The 18076-nt window shown below is 42.2% G+C and overlaps 1 protein-coding gene across 1 annotated transcript in view; it reads right to left on the minus strand.

The window, feature by feature from the left end:
- C2CD3 (C2 domain containing 3 centriole elongation regulator) overlaps nt 1-18076 on the minus strand; it is a 2415762-nt gene that overhangs the window by 1829679 nt on the left and 568007 nt on the right. The window contains exon 11 of the mRNA XM_044072855.1: nt 2079-2223. Coding sequence (XP_043928790.1) covers nt 2079-2223 — 145 coding nt within the window. The remainder of the gene's footprint in view (nt 1-2078; nt 2224-18076) is intronic.

Consider the following 18076-nt stretch of genomic DNA (forward strand, 5'->3'; position numbering starts at 1 on the left):
ACGTTTACATACGTGTGCATATGATGATGTATGTATCTAACAACATATAGATTTAAAAGGCTGGTAAATGTTTATCAAATTATAAATATTTCATTTATCACCTCTATGTGCACATATCCAACCATCTGTCACCAAGCCGCCACTCACCACTCTGCATTCCATCAACCAATGACAGTACTTCACTCTTCCTCAATTAAACAAACTGAAACTACTTCACACACAGAAAAATATACATTCAATCCACATAAAAACACCACAACTACAAGGCAATAAGAACAAAAAAGTTAAACAAAATTAGAAAACCAAAATAAGAAAAAAAATCAAAGCTGCAGTCAGATGATCAGAAAATGTAATTATCAGCAAAACAGCCCTGATTCTAAACATTAAAACTAAATAAGAGTAAAACTAAAACAAACCTAAACTGCAAAAGTAACATATCTGAACACAACTCTCATTATACTAAAATAATATCCTTAAATTACTTCATACTTAAAGAGTTAACAATTTCTTCAAAAATAAAAATAAGTGCAAGACAGTCCAAGCACAAAATTCTAGAGAAATTACATCATAAATCCTGTTCAGTCATCAAATTGCGAGATTAGAGTGTTCCAAGGAAATCAATTCGAAGCAGTAATTCTAACTAAAGAAAGAGGAACTGTATATGTGGGACCTAGTTTGTGCAATACGTGAAATATCCTGTATTTCAGAATTAGAGGAAAGTCAGGCCATAACAAGTGTCCTTCACACATCACACAGCAGACATTTATTCACATACATACAGTGAACACACACGACTCATCCACAGAGACATCTCTGCATTTCACATGTACTTCAAAGATATAATAGCTCTCCATGAGCTTCACCCTCAAAAATCTTATAAATCACAGTGGTGAGTCGTGCTACCTCTCATCTACCAGGGTCCAGAATTACATTCTTTTCCATGTATTTACAGTTTTCTCCAGGAATTCTAGTTTCCTCTCAACTCCCAAAACACTCAGAAGATATTTTTTTTTTACTCTATAATGTTTCTGCATTCAGTGCATTTTAATTATTTATGCATGAGTCCCACTAGCACAGTGTCCTCCTTTCAGGGGAAACCCAAGGTGGTATTTATATTGCCACGTGGAATTCTGGCTATGGCAGTGGGGATTCCCCTACTCTTTTCTCAATAAGTGCAGTGGGATCTTTTACATCCACCTGGGTTTCCACCAACTCAGACAGATGGGGCCAGAGAGTTTAACATCTCAACCAAAGGACAGGATTTCCCTTCAGCTTTTTAGCTAAATTTGCCCTGAAAATAAGCTACAAGAATCAATTTATTGATTTTTTATTTTATTTAACATTTGTTCACTGGTAAAGTCCAACTTGGAACGAAACTAATTTTCAGCGGAGGCCCAGGAAGAAATGCTTCAGATGCATGTCTTTCTAATAATTATTTATTTATATACACACACACACACACACACACACACACACACACACATATATACATGCGCGCACACACACACAATATATATATATATATATATATATATATATATATATATATATATATATATATAAATATATATATATATAAAATACATTGTTGTTGTTGTTTGTCTTTCGGCTTTTCCCGGTTAGGCATCGCCACAGCGGAACTCCGGTCCACTAATGATTGGCAGTTGTTTTTTATGGTGTCGAGTTGCCAGCCCGACGTCCAACCTTCAATGAACGCACGCCCATTCAACGCATGTATTTCGAACGCCCACTCGACCGCGGGGAGGACGTGCAGACTCCACAGTGAAGGCACTCCCAACCCAAGCCGAGAATCGAACAGGATAACCTCTTGCTGTGAGGCAACAACGCTACCGCTGCACCACCGTACGTAATATTTATAATTTTAAATATAATTTAACTGAATCATTTGCACAAGAAATATTAATACAGGAAATGTCTCTGATAATTGGAAAACCATCAGCAATTCTATATCCTCATTTTGACTTTTTGAATCTACACAGCCATATTTTTGCAGCTTTTATCATATAAAGGAACAAAAGAGCTGAGAACCAGTTCTGTGGGAGTAAAATGCAACTTACAACTGTCTTATAAAACAAGTTCTCCAGAAGGCTCTGGTCATACAATGGGTCGTTGAGTTCACTTTCATTATAAACACTTATTCCTGACAGAGATTCTGGAGGGGACCCAGTTCCATCCCAGTAATGCAAAGGAGGAGAATCCACACTGTGGAGAGAAAAGGAACAGAAATCAGGAAACATCATACCAAGAAAATTGTAAAAATAACATGCACAGCTTAAAGTACATAACAGTGAAAGTGTTTTCACAAGTCAGGATTAAGAATAACCAACGCAGATGCAAAAATAAATTACAGTCAGTGAAATTAGTTTACAGTTCTGAAAAAGTCACTGCATTTTCATTTAGTAAAATCTCTGAATTGTAACCATAACTTTAATCTAATTTCCTGTCATTGCCATGAAGTTATTTTAATTTTTATGTATGTCTGTACTTATATAAAATGAAAACAGATTTCCAGCACACAGCACTAAAAATGTAGTAAATAATAAAAGAAATAGAGGTTGAGGTGAAGGAGTGCTCTGGCTTAAAATGTCAAATTCTATGAAAATTTCATTTCCTATACTTAGTCAGACCAAATATTGGATTTACCACTATCTTCCCCCAAAAATGCACAGTGTCTCCAATTACACCACATTGTGATTTCACTTATCTTAGCTGAAACATATCATCTTTTACAGAAAGGTGTCAGTGCTACAAAATGTTCACTGCTGCTGAAAAGGAATAACTATGAAGTGTCACAGTCACCACGCATTTGGTATGAACTTAGCTTTTTACTGTATTTTAAAATAATCAGCTTGTGTTCTGCTCCGGGTAATTAAAACTGGGCTGAGTATGTATGTATGTACATATAAATGCGTGTGTGTGTTATGCGTATATTAACTGATATTTAAATACACTGAACCAGGCAAACCCACCAATGACAGACCAAAATAACACAAATAAACGGTGACTTGGCAGTGGGTGCACAAATGAAATGAGAATAAGGCCAAAGTAGAAAATACAAACAGTTTTCATAGTTGATTTAGCACACCCACTGCCAAGCCACAGTTTGTGTATTAATTGATATTTGTTTACCGGAAAAGTCCACCTGGACTTTGAGAGGCCGGGCGATGCAGTGGTGCAGCGGTTAATGCTGTCGCCTCACAGCAAGAGGTTCTCTGGTTCGATTCTCAGCTGGGGTGCCTTCTGTGCGGAGTTTGCATGTTCTCCCTGCGTTCGCGTGGGTTTCCTCCGGGTACTCACATTTCTTCCCACATTCTAAAAGACATGCTTCGGGAGCATTTCTCCCCGGGCCTCCATTGAAAACAGGATCTGTGGAACCTAGTCGGACTTTCCCAGTTAACAAACGTTAAATAAATAAATAAAATAAATAAATAGTGAGAAAAGCTCCACACGGACATAATATGGTTACATTTAAGTAACAGCTATTATAAAAGCTAATACAGAAGAACAGCAGATTATCACAGTGAAAATTTCACAATTTCAGTTCACACAGCATATACAAAGAGAAAATATTTGTAGAGATATAACAAGATGAAAAAATAACATTGTTAAGGTATTTGCAAGTTGCAGTTCACACAGATGACATTATACACACTGAGTACATACTTTGTAACAGAGCTTGTTAATTTTTGATGAATCTTTTTTATGTTATTTAGATAATGCAGGTTAAATTTAAGGTTATCATCTATAACCACTCCAAGAAGTTTTGTATGGGAGACTACTTTAATTTCAGTTTTGTTTAGTGAAAAGACTTTGAAATTCACTTTGTTGGGGATGTGTGACTTGGGGAAAACAAGCAGAAACTTTGCTTTTTAAAAGGTTTAGTAGCAGCTGGGCATTATGGAACAATTTCTCAACTAAGGAAAAAGCCTGTTGTGTAATATGCAAGAAACGAGTCAGGTTAATCATCAGCATATTGTATACAAAGATATAAAGGGCGCTGACAGATATTAAAGAGGAAGAGGAGGAGAGCAGGGAAAGAGCCTCATCGTGCACCAGTGCAGCCTTGCAGGTATGGAGACAGAGTTCTGCCATTTTACACACTGGATCCTGTCAGCTGAATGGCTACTGAACTGGAGACAGAGTGTTCTGCCATTTTACACACTGGATCCTGTCAGCTGAATGGCTACTGAACTGGAGACAGAGTGTTCTGCCATTTTACACACTGGATCCTGTCAGCTGAATGGCTACCGAACTACTGTCATGGAGAAACGCATAGTGCAAGTTCAAACATTCTGCACATAAGTTTAGGGTGAGAAACTGTACAGAAGCTTTAGACAAGGAATATGGAGGAAACAAGTTTACCATAGTCCTTGCATTTGTTTATGGTATCACTGAATGACAGTAGGGTAGTTACCACAGTCCTTGCTTTTGTTTATGGCATCACTGAATGACAGTAGGGTAGTTACTACAGTCCTTGCATTTGTTTATGGTATCACTGAATGACAGTAGGGTAGTTACCACAGTCCTTGCATTTGTTTATGGTATCACTGAATGACAGTAGGGTAGTTACCACAGTCCTTGCATTTGTTTATGGTATCACTGAATGACAGTAGGGTAGTTACCACAGTCCTTGCATTTGTTTATGGCATCACTGAATGACAGTAGGGTAGTTACCACAGTCCTTGCATTTGTTTATGGTATCACTGAATGACAGTAGGGTAGTAGTTGTACTGTGTGCTGGGTGGATGTTAAGAACATTTCTTGCAGCAGATAGTGGAGGACTTACTTATGAATACTTTTTTCCAAGAATTTTTGGGAGAGAGCAAAGTACAGTTGTGTACACTTACCATAAATGTAGATGTTCTGAGTGTATTCACTGTTGTAGTCATCACACTTAGGTTATCTGCCTGCAGGTAGCCCTCGGTCGGCCTGAATACCAGAGACTTAGTATTTCTGCGTCGGTTGCTGTCGCTCCAGGACTGACGTCAGGTCGTCGGGGTATAAAAATAGACAGCAGACACCATTGCATCAGTTTTTCTTGCCCCAAATGTCAGAAGCCCTCCAAATAGGGAGTTAAGCAATTGTGGGAAAAACACCACCAGTAAAAAGTAAATACCAATACCCCTGAAAGGGGTGAGTAATAGAGAGGAGAGAGAGAGACAAGGGGGCTGGAAAAGGGAAACCAGGACTGCAACAGTGAATACACTCGAACATCTACATTTATGTTAAGTGGACACAACTGTACTATGTTCTTCGTGTTTCACTGTTGCAGTCATCACACTTTGGTTGATTCCCAAAGCTGAAGAAAGGGTGGAGGCAGTCAAGAAGAGTTGAGGCTGGCTAGTATGCCCTGCAGGACTGCTGTTGCAAAACCCGCCCTGGATTTGGAAAAGATAGGCAGATAGTAATGCTTGGTGGAGGTGTGTACAGAACTCCAGGTAGCAGTTTCCTGAATGTCCCTGGTCGGATCTCCCCTGAGGAATGCTGTAGAGGTAGACGTTGCCCTAGTGGAATGTGTTCTGACCCCCAGAGGGGTTGGTTTCCCATGGTGTTTGTAGCAGAAATGGATACAGTGTGCTATCCATTTAGAAATGGTTTGTTTTGAAATGGCCTTGCCCTCTGCCCCTGGTGCAAAACTGACTAGTAACTGGTCAGATTTCCTGAAGGGCTTAGTTCTATCAAGGTAGAATATGAGCTATCTGTGCACGTCCATGGAGTGCAGGATCCTTTCCCCTTTATTTTGAGGATTAGGGAAGAAGGTTGGCAAATGGATAGATCAGCTGAGAGCCAAACTGGACACCACTTTAGGCATAAAGGAAGGGTTAGTCCTGAGGGAGACCCTGTCAGCATGAAAAATAATGAAGGGTTCCACAGCGATAAGTGCTTGTAGCTCAGATACTCTTCTAGCTGAAGTGATGGCCAGAAGCAAGGCTGTTTTCCCAGAGAGGAATTTTAACTCTGCTGACAGTGCAGGCTCAAAGGGGGTGACGTAGCGTGAGCTTTTCCAGTACAAAGTTAAGGTCCCAAGCAGGGGTGGGACTCTCCTTGGTGGCCTTAAGTTGTTTGCCCCTCTCAGGAACCGTTTGATGAGAGGGTGAGAGAAAAGAGGTGGCTCAGTGTTTTAATCAGCAGAGATGGCAGAGGCATGGATCTTAATAGAGGAGAAGGATAGGCTTTTGTGGAGTAGATCTGCTAGGTAATCCAGGATTAGAGGTAAGGAGGGCAGTGCTGTGTCCTCTCCTTTAGACTGAATCCAGGAACAATACCTTTTCTACTTAACATAGGATTTCCTTGTACTGGGTCTTCTGGCTTCAAGAATGACATCCAGCACCTGCTTGCTTAGATTGGTCACTGGGGGAGATTTCAAGGAATAAGCCAGGCCGCAAGATCCAGGGTTTGCAGTTGCGGATGCAAGATCTGTCCCCTCTGCTGCGTGAGGAGGGTTGAGATCTGGGGTAGGTGCCAGGGTGGCACCAGTGACAGGCTGCGCAGTAGTGGGTATTAGTGCTGGCATGGTGAGTCCGGGGCAATCAGGATTGCCCTTGGTCTGCCCTATCTTATCTTGAGTAATATTCTTGAGAGAAGAGGCAGAGGGAGAAATGCATAGATTGAGAGTTTTTCCCACTGGAAGGATAGGGCATCCACTTTCCAGGCCCTGCTATGAGGTGTCCTGGTGCAGAATTTGCTAAGCTGGTTATTGCAGGGGGGAGGCAAAGAGGTCCACCTCTGGGGTCCCCCATTTCTGGATTAGAAGGCTGAAGGTGCTGGGTTCTAATTGCCACTCGTGTGGGTCTAGGAGATTTCTGCTCAAGTCATCTGCCAGAGAGTTTTGTTTGCCTGGCAGGAACTGAGATTACAGATGAATACGCATGTCCAAGGCTGTGTTCCACAGGGCCATGTCTAGCCAGCAGAGTGGATAAGAGTGGGTTCCCCCCCTGCTTGTTGATGTACCACATAACTGTGGTGTTGTCTGTTTTTATTAGCAATGGTCCTGGTGAGAGTAGGGACCTGAAAGGTGTCAGAGCATGCTGAACAGCTAGCATCTCTTTTTGGAAGTGCAGATGAATTTGACTTGGGCTCCAGTGGACCTGAATGCACTTGTCATCCAGGTGTGCCCCAGGCATAGTCTGATGCATCTGTGGTTAGGGTCTGGGTGGCATGGGGTTGAGTTAAGGGAAGTCCTTTGTTGTGGTTGCATGCTGCTGCCCACCAAAGACCTCTGTCCTTAGACAAGGTATGATGCTTTTCAGGTCCTGAGAATGTTGACACCAAAGACTTTTTAAGTACCACTGAAGTTTCCTTATATGCAGTCTTGCATATGGAATTACTAGTATGCAAGAGGTCATGAACTCTAGGCCTGCAGGATTTTCCTTGCAAATAGCTGGGTTCTGGTGGTCATTTGAGTGAAGTAGCCTGTCAGACAGGCTTGTTTTTTCTGGAGTAAGGAATATCATCTGGGATGCTGTGTCCAAGTTTGCTCCCAGGAATGCAATCTTTTGACTGGGGACTAGTTTTGATTTCTTTTCATTGACAGTGTACCCCAGAGAGGTCAGAAGGTTCTTTATAAATGTCAGGTGCTGCTACAGCTTTTTCTGACTGTGACTGAATCAGGCAATCGTCCAAATAAGGGTAAATTTGAATTTTTCTCTGTCTGCAATAGGCAATGGCTGGAGCCCGGCATTTTGTGAAGACTGTGGGAGCAGTGGATAAGCCAAAGGGAAGTGCAGAGAACCGACAGTGCATAGATCCTGCCCTGAAATGTAGATATTTCCTGCAGGAGTCCCTGATTGGGATGTGCAGATGGGCTTCTTTTAGGTCTGGGGTGGCTATCCAGGTATCTTTGGACAGCACAGGAAGAAGCTGCTGTAGGGTAAGCATTTTGAATTTTGGTACCACCAGGAAGGTGTTTAGAATGGAAAGATCTAGGATTGGGTGCCAAGTGCCCTCTTTTCTGGGTACCAGGAAAAGTCTGGAATAGAACCCTTGACCTATCTGTTCTGCAGGAACAGGCTGAATTGCTCTTATGGAGAGCAGGGATTGAATTTGGTTTTGTGCCTTTCCCCACTGGTTTGGAGGAAGGTCTGGGAGCCCTTTTCGGATTGGCAGTGAGTGGAAGTAAATTTGTACCCCTGGGATACAATGTTGAGGACCCATTGGTCTTTGGTGATAGAGGTCCAGTTTTTTGCATGATGGGCAAGTTTTCCTCCTAGGGGCACGAGCAGTTGGGCAGAGGTGAGGAGTGGATTTGAGAAGTCATTGTGAATTATTTCCGTAAGGGGGTGGCTTAGCACTCCCTGTTTTTGAAGTGGAGGCACTCCACTGCTTAGATCTTTGCATACCCTGAGACTGTAGTTTGGGGGGGTCCGTTTCCCCTGGGTCTAGTTTAAGACGGCCTTAAGGGGGCTGGAAAGCACAAAATGTTTCAAGGGGCAATGCCTACTGAATCCAGGAGGCTGCACTTGCATGAAATCTTTGACTGTCTGCATAGATTTAGCTTTTTCTTCCATCTTTTTTAGAACCTCCTCTGCTTTGGTGCCAAACAGGTTGGCCTTGTTCAAAGGAGCGTCTAGTAATTTTGATTTGACATGGTCTGGCAAGGTCTGCTCCTTAAGCCAAGTATGCCTTCTCAGTGCAGAACTAGTGACTGCTGCCATGCAAGATGCTTCTAGGGCGTCAAAGCCACATTGCAAAGTATGCTTGCTGACTTGGCTTGCAGAATGCATAAGCTCTTGTAATTCTTTATTTTCTGCACAGTCTGTAAAGGTAGCTAACGTTTGCTTAATAAGTTCCGTAATATGTTGCTGGTATTTCTGCATGTGAAACTGGCAATTCAATGCCCTAATGGTGAGAGTTGCAGAGGTGTATACTTTTTTACCCCATCTGTCTAAAGCTTGGGAATCCCTGTCCGAAGGGGTGGGATTCTTAGCTGTAGTTGCTTTTATACCTTTAGGTCCCTAGTAAATGACCTCTGGGCCAGCAGTAGGATTTTTGAAAATAAATTTGTGAGAATCAGGGACTCTAATACCTGTCTGGTTTCCTTGGAGCAGGGGGTAAAGTATCAGTAGTTAAGCTGGATTCCATAAAAACTTCATCCACAACATCCCAAACTGGAGGTATTGCTAAAGGTCTATGTTGTGGCAAATTTAAAAATTCTCTGAGTCCCTTTTTGGACTGAGGATAGTCTTGGCATTCCCAGTGGAAATGCTCTCTTAAAGTATATAGGGTTTCGCCAAAAGAAAAATCCTCTGGAGGGGAAGCAGAGGGAATGGATTCCTCTGCATCTCAATCCTTATAAGCAGATAAAGGCATGTCTTCATATTCAGAAACCTCAGAGTCGTCAGACTCTTGGTCTGTTAAAGCTGCTGGGGACAGGTCTCTTTTCCTCTTTGCAGGGGAAGGCTGGCTTCCCCTAAATCAGCATAATCAGGTCTTCTGCCATTTTAAGCATTTGATGTTGTAGCAAGGAAGCAGGTGGTTGAGTTTGGGTCATCTTTTTTTGGGTGTAGCTCGTATTCTTGGCCTTAGAAACTCGATAATTTTAGACAGAACTAAAGACGCAAAAGAAGTCATCAGTTTGTGTTGAATATCGGTAGTGCAAAGAACTTCCTCGGAAACCAGTGCCTGCACAGTGGCTCCGGACTCATCCTAGGTAGAGACATCCGCAGGTTCCGTAGTCAAAGAAGAGTCTCGGGAAATACCGGACTCCGAACAGGTCGGGGTAGCAGCCTGCAAATCCATCGAAGAGGGCATCAGGGGGTGTGAAAGCACCTCACCGAGTACCAGCGAACTGGTGACTAGCTTAACGGAAGCGTAGGCGGCAGTTTTGGACCTGTGCGGTCTGTCTCTGTCTTTATCCTTATGTTTTTTTTTTTTTGGAAGTTCGGTAGTGGGGATGGCTTACCGAAGCCATTTCGGAATACGGACATCAAGAGCGAACGTATTTAACAACAATAAGGGCCTGATGACAAATAGTTTGGGCGTTGAACAAAGCACAAACCTGACAGCGAGGTACTTCGTGGTCTGGGCCTAAACAGGTAACGCAGTACGAATGGAAATCGCGGTGTGTTATTTGCTTTCCACAGGCGAGACATTTGTTAACTTTTTCTGACATCGGTTAGAGCAACAAAAAGGATCCCCAATGGGATACTTAGCTTTAGAAAACTTCAGGATGATTCAGTTCGGAAATGAAAACTCAGGTAGCGGCCGGCTGGCACTCATGCGAACTGCTTCTGCTTTGGGCTCCTCTGCAAAAAAACTGATGTAATGGCATCAGCTGCCTGTTTTTATACCCCTGACGACCTGATGTCAGTCCTGAAACGACATCAACCAATGCAGAAATGCTAAGTCTCTGGTATTCGGGCCAACTGAGGGCTACCTGCAGGCAGATAACCCAAGTGTGATGACTGCAACAGTGAAACACGAAGAAGATCAGTAGGACAGTACAGTTGGGAAGAAGTACAGTTTTGAGGTGATGGCTGAAGGAGAGTAGGGCTGGCTCTTTACTAGTTAGATTAATTAGTGTGTTTTGGCGTCCTGGGTACTACAGGTGGACATCAGCACTCTGTGGGACTTTTAGCAGGTAGTGTACCGATTTAGAAGAGATTACGTTTTTGATTAGAGTTGTAGTAGTGAAGTGTGCTGTGCTTAAAATAAAGACAAAGTGAGAGAGTAAAACAGAAGGGGATCTATTGGTATATCTACTCCTGATTTCACAGTGTGCTGAGTAAACGTCAGTATTACAGGTGTATACAGGTGAAAGTATACAGTGATAGCTGGTCAGATAGGATGTTAGTAGCAGCAGAAAAAGACACGATGCTTGGAGAAACATGTTTGGCATTTTTGGAGGTTACAGGAAAGAGTGAGGTGTAGTATGAAGTGAAGCTTATGAGGGGAACTAAGTGGAGAAGATAAATGTTTAATTAGGTAGTTCTAATTCTATAGTATTGAGAAAGAAAATGGAGGATGACCAATAATATTGGATGCCACTCAGGGAGGAATATAAGTAAGAGCAATGACAATAAAATGTAGCTGCGTGTCTGATATATACATACACACATATACACGCACACGTAGCTGCGTGTCTAATATATACATACATACATATACACGCACGCGTAGCTGCGTGTCTAATATATACATACACACATACACACGCACGCGTAGCTGCGTGTCTAATATATACATACACACATATACACGTATGCGCACACACATTTTTCCAAACAAATGCTATAAAGGCTGAGACAAAAAAATAAAACAGATCTGTAGTATTCTGCAAATAAATTATTTTTATCTATGCGCTTGGCATATGATCATTTATTTGCACTCTTAGCATGCCATGGACAGTGTCCTCCAGATTGCCTGTAGGTGTGAGTGTGGGTGTGTGCATTCTGTAACAGAATGGCCCTGTGTCTAGAATGAGTTTCCATGCCTTGTACACACTGGTAACCAAGACAGTCTCCATCATCCAGGCAACCCCATAAAAGAACAAAGTGGGTTAATATAATAAAGCAAATTTATATACTGTGCACACAAAGCACCATATTCACACACACACACACACACACACACACACACACTCCAGATGGATGTGAATAATCCAAGGTCTCCTCTCACAGATTCAATGGAACTCTCCTCCAGAGTATCCAAGACAAGCAGGGGCCTAGTGTTAAGCAGTATTCTACTGTCCCTGAAAAGGTGCTCTGCCTTATGGGAGATGCACACGGATCCAACGTAACTCTCCTCCAGAGTATTCAAGACAAGCAGGGGCCTAGTGTTAAGGAGTATTCTACTGTCCCCGAAAAGGTGCTCTGCCTTATGGGAGATGCAGACAGATGCAACGGAACTCTCCTCCAGAGTATCCAAGACTGGCAGGGGCCTAGTGTTAAGCAGTATTCTACTGTCCCCGAAAATTCTAATCTCCCCCAAAACAATGCCAGAGTACAAAGTCATGACAAAAGTAGGATCAACAGGCTAGTAAAATGCTGTGATTGCAGGGGGATCCAGTGCGTGACGGCACATGATTGGTGGAATGACAGCTCCTCCCTCCTTTGTCATGGATGGTCTGCACCTGTCTCAACTCCCCCCTGGCTTTCACATACTGGCTGAGACACTGGCTGCCACCATAGTGATTTTTTTAAAGCATGGTTCAATTTATAGACATCCCAAAATAACTAATTCTACTTCTGGCAATAGCAATGAAATTCTGCTTAAAGCTAGAGGCCTGAGCAACAAAATGGCATAACTTGAATTTCTTAAGTAGTCAGGAATGCCTCGTGTGTGTAGTTGCATCTTGGCTCCAGTGTACAGTGACAGTACTCCCCTTTATCAATCACGCCTTCACAGTACTCCCCTTTATCAATCACGCCCTCACAGTACTCCCCTTTATCAATCACGCCCTCACAGTACTCCCCTTTATCAATCACGCCCTCACAGTACTCCCATTTATCAATCACGCCCTCACAGCACTCCTCTTTATCTATCATGTCCTCAAATCATGCCCTCACAGTACTCCTCTTTATCCATCACATCCTCACAGTACTCCTCTTTATCCATCACACCCTCATAATACTCTTCATCTCTCACACCATTAAGCCTACTGGGAAGTGTGTGGTGTGTTGACACTTACTCATAACCCATTATTTTGTGCCATATCCTACATAATATAAACATGGAGCTCACAGACTGCCTAGTACTGCTTTTAAAAGATTATTGCACAACTAATTATTACAGGGCTCCTTTCCAGGTCTCCTGCCAAGCATTAAGTTTACCCAACTTAGAAATGAAAATGACAACTATCAAACTAAATCCAGTATTTTCATGAGAGATTTTAACAACCCCGCCCCATGAAATGACAAACATCTAGCATTACCAACTAATACACGCAGAGATTACTTGATTTCTTTAATGATAATTCCCTAGATCAGGATCCCCCCTTCAGATCACCTCAACCTAGACCTTAGTAACATACACTCTGCATGTACTCCCCCTGTGTATTTTGCCTCATTGGTAAAGTGTGACCACCAAGATGTCATTTTTGCTGTTAGGAGACCTGTCATAAATCTTAAGAAACTGACTGCATTTAAAGCTATTCTATAGCTAACATTGCATAATTTGCTGACAATACTAGCAACTGTAACTGAAATAAAACCTTAACCAACTCCCAACATGATGCCATGGTATATAACTGTCCCAGTTCAAAATAAGTAAAATAGCAGCCTGAAAAACAAGTAAAACAGTAGGCTGAAAAACAAGGCCATACTGTGGAGTTCTCACATTAACAAACTCTACAATACAAGGAAGAGACTTCTAACTCTTTACAACAAAAAATTGACTCAACCTATATAAAATGACTTAAATCTGGTAAGCAAAGTCCTTAAATACGCAATTAAGAAGTGCAAATTCACTTATGATCTTGGTTCATACTATAACAAAAGGCAGTTAGTGCAGATGACTAATGCCAAGAGCAATTAATGAACTGCTTCTTACAGTCCACGGTTTGATTCCTTCAGCGGACTAATGCCAATAAGCTGCTTCTTACAGTCCACGGTTTGATTCCTTCAGCGGACTAATGCCAATAAGCGGCTTCTTACAGTTCACGGTTTGATTCTTTCAGCGGACTAATGCTAAGAGTGATTAATAAGCTGCTTCTTACAGTCCACGGTTTGATTCCTTCAGCGGACTAATGCTAATAAGCTGCTTCTTACAGTCCAAGGTTTGATTCCTTCAGCTTTCATTTGCCCACTGTGCAACTCTGTATACGTCACTTAATCAGACAACGTTCTGGGATAACTGCAAATCTGGGTGGGCAGGGTTCCTCAGTGGTCACTAGGCTACGTGCCTAATTACCTATGAACCTACAAAGTGTTATAGTAGCGATTTTAGGAAAGCTAGATGCATCTCATAGAACTACCCCGAGCTGTTACTAAACTATAACACCTACTTGGATCTTATGTCACTGACAATACCAGTGTTTAAAATTCAGCTCAAACTTACACTCTGTTTACTCACCCACTGTCTCCCTAGAGACCCTTCTCCTAAAGTCACACTGCATCAAGCTCTGTCAGCACCAACCAAAACCAAGTACAGCAGCTCCATGGGTCCTGATAATGGTCCCAGTAGCCTTCTAGTCAACACAAAGCACTGTGTATCTTAGCTGCTCCTAAATATCCTCATCCTAAGCTTAGTCACTGGTTATCCCACAAAGGTTTATAGAGTGGCCTTGGGGTGCCACTGCAGAAAGGCAGCCTTGTTACTGACCCTAGCATCTACAGACCCATAAGCCTCTGCACCATCACCTGCAAAGTCATGCAATGCATTGGCATTAAGGTCATAAATGATGACATATGTGACCTTCACACCCTGGATATTAAACAGTTTTATTTTGTGAAAGGTACATTAATCCAGCTCAATCTGGTAGCTTCTCAGAAAGGGATGCCCAGATACGTTAAGGTATTTCTAAGGAGAATGAATAAGGGGCTGATATCAGTTGATGGTGGATGGTGGATTTCATCACACACAAGTTATCGCAGATGGTAGAATCATCCACTGAGAAGGTAAATAGAGGGAAAGACCATCATCACTAAATAACAGTTTCTAAATGCACCACATCCTTAGAAATGACCCCTTTCCAGTTTCAGAATGACAGCCTTGTGCATGAAACACATCATGGGGTACCGTGTGCAATGGGTGCTTGCCAGGTGTCAAGTGACAGGATGTCAGTACCTACGAGTTTGCCTGCCAAAGCAGAAGGGCTTAGGAGCCCTGAACCCAGTCTGGTGCCAACATCAGGATTTGCTCATAAGTGTGCACCTATGCACCCACCAAACATCAAACACCTGACCAACATTTATCATAAGGGTACATGTATGCATGCACCAAACAAACATCTGCACAATGTCTATCATTAGGGTACACTTATGCACCCACCAAATGTCAAATATCTGCCCAACATCTATCATTAAGGTGCATGTATGCATGCACCATATGTCAAACGTCTGCCCAATGTCTAACATTAGGGTACATGTATGCACCCAAACTTCAGACATCTGCCCAACTTCTATAATTAGGGTACACATCTGCACTCACCAAATATCAAAAATATGTGTCCAATGTCTACGTACTGAACTGTTGACCCTGGACTGAAAACACCCACTTGACTGTTTGATCTGGATTGACGCTTGTAGGACATTGGTAATGACAAAATATCCACCGGTACCTTGTGTTTCAAACGAATGGCAGTTGGGGGTCCTGAAGGACCACTCCCTGGGATCAGGCAGTTCATGAGTATACTCAGGTTAATGGATCTAACCAGAAAGGGGATAGTCAGTGCCTATATCAGTGGAGCAGCAGAAAGCTCAGAAATGGGATGCCCTCCTTTTTGGTACTTACTTTTCTGGCTTTCATATCTCATTCCCTGACCTAAGGCTAACCAGATTCACTGAGGACTTCTAGCTGGGTGTGATCTATTCCTCTAATGATACAGAGGAGGGGATCGGTGCAAATAACTTGAAGACCAAAGTCTCAGACACTGACATGGAAGCCTTATGAGACAGCTTCAAAGAAGACATTCAGCCAATAACTCAGAGGCTCAGAGAGTTTCTCGGATTGGATCCCTCAAGTACCAAGCCAAGGAGCCTTTTTTGGTACAGAGGGAACAGACTTCAGGTCCACGATCAGCTCCAAGACCACCAATGCTGACACATATAACAAGAAACGAGTACATATGGGAGATGCAGGGCCTGCCCTATCCTCCCTTGACACCACAGGGAATGGAAGGACCCCCATCTCTATACGAGTCATCAGGAAAAACCTGCCTCATACGATCCGCATCTGCTTCTGATGTAATTCTGTAAGACCTGAGGGACCTAAAGGAAGAGGCTGAAGAAGGGAGACAGATTATATGTGATGGCTTCCTCTCGGACGGTGTCCTTGACCAGTAGAATAATCAGTTCTGATATAAATGAAGCTATAAGGAAGTAGAATGTATCAGAGTCAAAGTTACTGTCAACTCAGTCCTTAGAACCCTGCGAGCCAAAGAAGGACCCAAACCCTCAGTTCTTTTACGTGACTCACATTCTTTAGATTCAAGCCTTTCGGCTTGTTTACCTTTGCCTGAAGACTTCGTGGGTTTCTCTGCCTCAGGACCAGCAGGCAGCAGCAATTTGATTAATTGATTAATCTGATTAATTTGCTACTCCTACCAGAAAAGGCACAAAGCTCAAACCCTTGCAGACAGAACAATTTGCTGAAAGTGCTCTACTCCTAAGCAAACCACACACAACTCATGGGTGTCCTGAGGTGGAATCTTACGCCCACACCTCTGGCATTTTTTGATGCTTTTTTATTATCCATGCTATGAGAAAAACTCCACACACAAATCAAGTAAAGTGAAAATAGAAAAACAGCAAAAATAAACTCTAATGATAACCAACAGTAGCTTAGCAGGCATTATATTACAGTAGCAAAACGGTGATGCCGGGGAAGACAAAACAAAGAGGAAAGCGTCCCCACCAGTAGAAAAGGGGTTATGACATTCAAACTGTTATACAAGTGTTTTTAAGGAATTAAGCTTCTACGGATTTTTATCTTAAATAAAGATGAGGAGCACTCGGCTTTATCTCAGGCAGTAATCCACATGTAAATGCTGCGGTGGCAAAACAGATTAGAGGTATCTCAACAAGCAAGGGCATTGTGAGAAAATCATTTTTAAAGGGGTCCAAGACTGGACTTTAGTTTTACAGTTTTGAGCAGCATTCAATCAGATCAGACCGGCAGAATGAACAGAATCAGAGATACTTAAATGTATTCAGCTTGCAAACACATAAAAAAATATTTTTGCACCCTTCTAGCTCTAAAAATCATTCAATGTGAACAAAAATCACTGCCATTTTCACCACTGCACTAAATTAATTAAGTTCAATGTTATAAAACAAACACACACAAACAAAACACAGACAGACAGACACACACACACACACAAACAAAAGACACACACACAAAACAACAATGCCCCAAAGACAAATATAAACAAAAATGTTGAAATTTATTTAATGTTCATTCACCAGGTAAGTGGCCTGGTCTGAGGACCCTTTTCAGCCACAACCTGAGGCTAAAGGCAAAAACAAGTAACGACATATTATATAACAGTAGCAGCAACATATACAAGTATACAAAAGTAACGTTCATATTCTCAAAGTAAAGCAACATTCACCAGTATGCAGTGTTACACTGCATACGAGATCATATGTCGCTGTTCCTTTCTAAAAAAGGCTGTAGTTGATAATCACATCTCCACAGTGGTCAGAAAATCCTTCTACATGGCTCATCTCATCACAAAAGGATTCTCATCCAGAAAATGAGGTCATTGTTCCCCTCTACTCATCACTCATTAGACCCATTATAGAGTACAACGCCCCTTTTGGTATGTACCTCACAAGACATCTACAACAACTGGAAAGACCACAGAAATACCTCACAAAGAGGATTACTGGCCTCAAAAGATGCCCTATGTAGACGGTCTCAAAAAAACTACAGCTTTACTCCATCGCATATCGTCTACTCAGGGGCGATCTCTGCCTAACATACAAAGCTATGTCAAACTCAGAGCTGTTGGACATGCTCCACTTAAAGAAACCCCAATCCCTCCGAGCTACATGCTCTAGGGACCTAAACATTGTCACCACAATAAACAGAACATGCTGGAGGGATAGATTCCTGTTCCAGAGACTTCCCATACTCTGGAACAGACTACCTATCTATGTCAAACAGAGCTCCTCATTAGCACTCTTCAAGAAAAATCTTGATGATTGGATGGGAAATGGGAAATTCACTCCGGGGATCACTTCTGTGGCTCTGCATGACAGGGGTACAGGAAAATAATTTTCTTGGGTGGCGAAAGCCAGGGTACATTTTTTGGCTAGGCATGTATGGGCCCTAGGACCGAAAGCCTAGTACCTCCCTATGAACCTATATATAAAAAACAAACATAAAACATAATGAACCCACTGTCAAAGCACAGCAATATTCAACAGTATGCAGTGTTATACTGCATTTA

The sequence above is a fragment of the Protopterus annectens genome, chromosome 5.part1 (genome assembly GCF_019279795.1).
Source record: "Protopterus annectens isolate FY-2018-M chromosome 5.part1, PAN1.0, whole genome shotgun sequence".
Classification (NCBI taxonomy): Eukaryota; Metazoa; Chordata; order Ceratodontiformes; family Protopteridae; genus Protopterus; species Protopterus annectens.